This window comes from Tupaia chinensis, unplaced genomic scaffold, assembly GCF_000334495.1.
Source record: "Tupaia chinensis unplaced genomic scaffold, TupChi_1.0 Scaffold000231_2, whole genome shotgun sequence".
NCBI classification, from domain to species: Eukaryota; Metazoa; Chordata; class Mammalia; order Scandentia; family Tupaiidae; genus Tupaia; species Tupaia belangeri.
In genome coordinates this window covers 2440553-2446552 of record NW_006159707.1, presented here as the reverse complement: position 1 = coordinate 2446552, position 6000 = coordinate 2440553, and the positions used below count along the sequence as shown (strand labels likewise).

Sequence of the window (6000 nt, the reverse complement as noted above, 5' to 3'; positions counted from 1 at the left end):
TATTTTCTTGTTTTCCCATATTTCTTGTTATCCGGCAGTGATTTCTTGTCATCTGATGGATGGTGTGTTTCTTTCGAATTGTTGAAGTTCAATCTGAGTGTTCAGAAGCAAGCAAAAAGAGGTTATCTGGAATCTCTTTGCTGTTCTGTTGTGATCACTGGTGCAGCAGATTCAGTAGATATTGAGGAATATTTTAACCCTCTTATTATTTGGATGTTTAGCTACAGTGCTCTTAGATCCGTCTAGTTCGCTGGAGCCATGTGGAACCTTCTTCTGAAGGCCTGGCCTCTTCTGCCGCTAGCTTGTTTGCTGGAGGCTGAATTATCAGTAGAAAATCTTCATTCCCTACAATACCTAGTTTGCTGGAGCTATGTGGAACCTTCTTCTGAAGGCTGGGTCTCTTCTGCCTGGAGAAGGTTCCTTCTAAAGCCCGATGCCCAGAGCCAAAGAGAATCCTCCAGGTGTTGCTGAGGAGAGAAGAACGGTTACCCTTCTCATTGGAGATAAATGACTTTTGAACTTTTCAGAAATGCAGCCCACCATGAGGAGTAGATTGTACATGTTGCACACAAGCATGTACACATGCACATGGTGCAAGCACACACTCACAACTGTGCCCAACTGTGAGATGGTACCTCTCCTTCTGTTGGCCGTGTACTGCAATACAATCTCCTCCCCTCATAGCCTTCTGTTCTGTTCTATTTCCTCTAAGAAAATGTGAAAGGAAAATAGTCTTGCTCTGTAAATTGATTCCACTAATCATCGGTAAACGTGTCATGACCCTCCATTTTAAAACACTGCTCTAGACAACGGAATTCTCTTTCTGTATTCTAGATGACATCGCTCTTTTGGGGATTCTTCAGGGTAAGGCCTGCCACATCATGCTGTTGACTGTCCTTGGACTGGTAGCCAGTTAAACCTCTCAGGCCCACCATTCCAGGTGCTGCTAGCTGGCATCCTCACGTCCTCGTGCGAGTTGTTATTATCATTCAGACTGAACGTCAGGCCCTGATAGACCTCATCCTGTTGGATTTGGCCCTTCGCTCTCAGGGCCATCTGGAGAGCTGTTTGGACTTTCTTGCTCTTGGGCCACGTGTTTTCCCTGACACTGTTCTTCGTAGGAGGCATGTGCCACTTCTGTCCTCCCCAGCTTCCTTATTTATTTCATTTTTGTTTTAATATGTGGGTTTTATTGTTATTTGGGAATGGTGAAACCAACCGATCAGAAGATCTGCTATTGAAAAAATAGTTTATTACTCACAGTCCCGAAAAGGAAGAGGCACATCACCCCACACAGAGCCACACTGGGAAGCACCAGGTCTGCCAGGAGGCAGAGAAAGGACACCTGAGCAAGAGCCTTTATTGTGGTTTATGCAGGAAGGGGCAGGTTAGGCAGGGTAAGCAGGTTAGGGATGGGTTAGTCTGCGTTATTTCAGCAGGGTCTGGTGTGTAAGGGCTGTCTCTTTAGTTGCTTGGGACCTGACCCTGGGATGATTAGGGCAGCAAGATAGTAGCCTGGAGTGCAAGAACCTTACAGAGGAGATTAGTAGAGAGTAAGGGCTTTGGATTGGTTGGTTTGCATATGAAAGATGCACCTGCAAGTAAGTCCTTTACCCTTTACTGTGTCAGAAATTGTCTAGCCCTGGGGGGAGATGTCTCCCCAGGGTCAGCAAGGACCCAAGAAGTCAAAACATCAGATGTAAAGACAATGAAAAGGTCTGATTAATACAAATGGACTTGAAACATTTCCTGGAAAATGGAATTAAAGTACAATTCATTTTGGTGCAAAAACTTGGAAATCTATGCCTAATATTTTTATAATATACTTTTTTTGGGTGAATTGTTTGAGGATACTTTGTAAGTTTTAAACTATTTGTATTTAATAATTTTATCAAACTACTCTAAGCCTAGAGTTTTTATAAACTCTAATCAATATGCATTAAAGAGCTTAGGATATAAAGCAGTGTCCCCCGCACCAGCTCTAGTTCCACTCTTCAGACTGGTGCTTCTTGAACTTGAGCCTGCATTAGAGCCCCCGTGAGTATGTCCCACTGTGTGAGTCTCTGAGTCATCACCTCTGTGTGCATCTGAAAATCGGATTTTCTGATGAGCTCCCAGGAGATAACCGATTTGTCTTCATCCCACTGGAATATGCTCTGAGAACCACTGCCATGGGGGACACCACACCACTTATTTTGTTGTTGTTGTTAAGGTTTTTCTTAACAACAACTATAGGGCATGTGTGTGCACTGGAGAGATAGAGACAGAGAGATAGAAAGCAAGAAACCATCCGTCCCCTGGCCCCAGGGGAAATGGCCATGCCACAATCCCTTCTCTTCTGTTCTCCTATCGGGATTTTGGGCATGCCTGCACACATGCGTGAGTTTCAAGCTGCCTGTCTGGGAGTTGAACTGTGGTCAGCCACATGAGAGTTCAGCACCTCAAACACTACACCATCTGCTGGTCCTTTTCAAAAAATTTTTGCCATAGGGCACGTGTGCTTTCCAGAGAGACAGAGACAGGAAAAGTGAGAGATGGATGGCCACGCCATAATCCCTTCTCCTCTGTCCTCTTGAGATTTTGGGCACACACAGACATGTGTCCTGTGTGAGTTTCAAGCCACGGGATCCGAGACTCCAACCACTCTCTGCCATGTGGGAGTCTAGCACCTTAGCCAGGACACCACCCGCTGGCCCTGACACCATTTAAAAACTTTTTTTTTTTTTTTTTAAGATTTTTGCCATCGCGTGCATGTACTAGTTAGAGAGAGAGACTGAGAGAGAGGGAAAGTGAGAAACCACCCTCCTCCCCCAAGGGGTTTGGCCACATCACAATCCCGCTCCACCATTTTTCTCTTGGTATTTGGGCCTGTGCACACACGTACTTGGTGTGTTTCTCAAACCACTGTGTCTGGGACTCCAACGGTGGAGCTTAGTGGGATCTTAACCACTGGCTAGCCTAGAAAGCATCATTTTCAACTTTTTTAAAACTCCTTTACTGGTTCTTGAACTTGGCATAGTTTAATGACATGTTCTGTCTCTATTTCACGACTCTGACTTCCTGAGGAGGTTTCAGCCCTCTGGAATCATCCTTCTGACTTCCTCCCCCACGTCTGCAGTACAGGAGTATTGCCATTTGGGGTTTACCTGTTTAACTTAAAGTTACTGTTGCTGAGCATTTTTGACTTGTCAGTCACTGATTCAGTCACTGAGGATTTGTCGGCGTTTAAGACAAGTCCTGCCCTCATGGAGCTTCTATTTTAGTGCAGGACTTGACAGATTTGTTTTTTGTTTTTCTATGAAGAGCCACCTAGACTTTGGAGCTATCTGGTTGCTGTTGAAACAACTCAGCTCTGCCATTGTAGCACATAAATGACCACAGGCAGTATGCAGGGGACAGGTGTGGTCGTGTTCTGATAAAACTTTAATTACAAAAGCAGGTGGGGTGGCGAAGAATTTGCCTGTAGTTGAGGATCTCTGTTGTAGTATATGAGACAATGAGGACAGTATGCGTCAAATGGTAAGCAGGATGGGAAGTGCGGAGAAGGGGAGGACTGGCAAATTTAGACAGGATGGAGAAGAAGGGGCTGCTGAGATGGGACAGTTGAGTAAAGACCTTTGAAGGAGATGTAGAAAGGAGCCAGGCAGTTCCTTGGTAGAAGAGCATTCCAGGCAGAGGAACAGTTAGTGTAAGAGCCCTGTGACACGTTGTGTCCAGCATGTCTGAGGACACAGCAAGGAGGATATCGTGTCTGAGTGGAGTGAGCCAAAGGGAGGGGAGCAGGAGGCAAGGTCAGGGAGGTAGTGGCTGAAGGCTTTGCAATCCATTGTGAGAATCTGGTATTTTCTGAGTACAGTGGGAATCCATTTTAATAGTTCTGATATTTTCTTTAAGTTATATATTTGCAACTTCATTTCTTGCCTCCTCAATTAACACACTATATCTCTTGACCTTCTGTTTTGTAAGAAGTACCACCCATGAGCACCTTTTCTTTTTTTGAGAGGTTTTTGCTATAGGGCGCATGTGCTTGCCAGAATGACAGAGAGAGTCGGAGAGACAGAAATCACCCCCCAGGGGGGATGGCCACACAGCAATCCCTTCTCCTCCATTCTCCTCTTGGGATCTTGGGCACGCAAGCGCATGTGCCCTGTGTGAGTTTAAGCTACCGGGTCCAGGACTCAAACCGCAGTCGACTATATGGGAGTCCAGTGACATAGCCATTACGCTAACTGCTGGTCCCACCCATGAGCACTTTTCAACACATGATTATCATTTAATCCCTGTGAAATAGACACTAATATTGTCCCCATTTATAGGGGGAGGAACTGAAGCCGAAAAAGGTTAAGTGATTTGGCCAAGGTCATAGAGTTAATAAATGCTGGGGGTGGAATTTGAACACGGGTTTGTCTTAATACCAAGGATTTAACACTTATAGTATGCTGGAAGACAATGCTGAAATCCTTTAGAGATACTTGGGGGGGGGGTGTCTTGCAGCTTTTGGACCATAAAATTGAAAGCCCTTTGCCAAGGAGGGGGGGTGTGTGTGTATCAATCAAAGAAAATGGGGACTATTCTGAGAACGGGGAGAGGCGCTTTTCCGTGGGAACTCTGACCAGGCTGCTGACAGCTCATTTATGTGATGCTGGTGCAGTTTGACATTCATAGTACAAGACTTGCATGCAATTAGCCCGAATCGTTCTAACACAGTCTCTTGAAAACATTTGGAAATTTCCCTCTGTCTGGCCTCTGTGTGATGTAACCACAGCTTTATTTAGTTGGTCATCGTCCTGGAATAGTGTGGTCTGCCTCTGTCTGCATCATCGTGGTGTGGTTGAGGTCTTGTTTTCTTGGAGGGCAGAGACCATCGTCCAGATCTTCCTTGTGGGTCCCCTCCCTCAGGATCATTTCACAAACAGGACTGCAGAGTCTCTCTTCAGTGCATGACAATGATTTCTCCCAGTGTAAGCTGGAGTCCTGTTAAGTATGCAAGGCAAATGAGATGCAAATGAGGGGCCCCACATAGGCATGGGTCAAGAGGTCAGAGCTCTGGGAGCTTTTGTTACACCCCTCCTCATCAGTTAGTTGATGAACCTGACAGTTCCTTTTACAATCATCTTTTCTGCCCGCCAAAGGGCTCTTAATGAGGGCAGAGGCTGACTGCTCTCCTAACCCCTTTAGACACCTGGTGATTGGAAGCCGGAGAGACAGTGAGGTTTAGATGGGCTGTCAGACGCCACTGAGTTATCAGCTGCCTGCTGGGCTTTGAGAAATGCTAGGAAAGACAGGGAACTGGCTGGATAGCGTCTATTGTCTGTGCCGCCTCCCCACGATCTGTGCCTGTGCGAGGCAGCCATGAATGGCTGGACTGGGGCTCTCGCTGGCTTCTCTGGCTCCAGCGGGGTGCCTGCCTCAGCTCAGAGGATGGGTCTCCACAGGGACTTCGAATAAGAGTTTGAGATCCTGTTCCCGGGTTGAGGATCAATGATCCTTTGATTTTATTTCTTCACTCAGCCTCACCCACTGTCTTCACCTATAGTTTGAGAAATCCCAATCCAAGTAGCTTTTCAAAAGGAGGAAAGAAAAGTGAACCAAACTGCAGAAAATTATGGAATGGCTAGTGGAGAAAGACAAGTAGCATATTCACAAAGAGCCAGAGACCCAAACACTGTCCCCATGGCATCTTTCTGCTTATTTCTCCTTGTTTTGTAAGGGGTCTGTACAAGTGCAGTTTCCTTGATGGAATCATTAGTCTTTCTACATCTAAAATGTATGTGTAAGAGAAGTCTACTAAGTGTCAGGCACAGTGCTGAGCTCTTCCTCTGATAATACATTGTATCTCCATGTACAGGTGGGGAGACTGAGGCCCAGGGGAGTTAATGATTTGCCCAAGGTCTCCTAGCTTAAATGTGGCAGAACTGGAGTTTGAATCCAGAGCCCGGCCCTTAGCCACTGTGCCAAACTGAGGATTTAACTATTGAAGTAGTGATTTCAACTGAGAAT

The 6000-nt window shown here is 45.9% G+C and overlaps 1 protein-coding gene across 1 annotated transcript in view; it reads left to right on the top strand.

Moving 5' to 3' along the window:
- PRKCB (protein kinase C beta) overlaps positions 1-6000 on the top strand; it is a 396523-nt gene that overhangs the window by 232088 nt on the left and 158435 nt on the right. Inside the window, exon 8 of the mRNA XM_027771796.1 lies at positions 910-1066. Within this exon, the coding sequence (XP_027627597.1) occupies positions 910-1066 (157 nt within the window). The remainder of the gene's footprint in view (positions 1-909; positions 1067-6000) is intronic.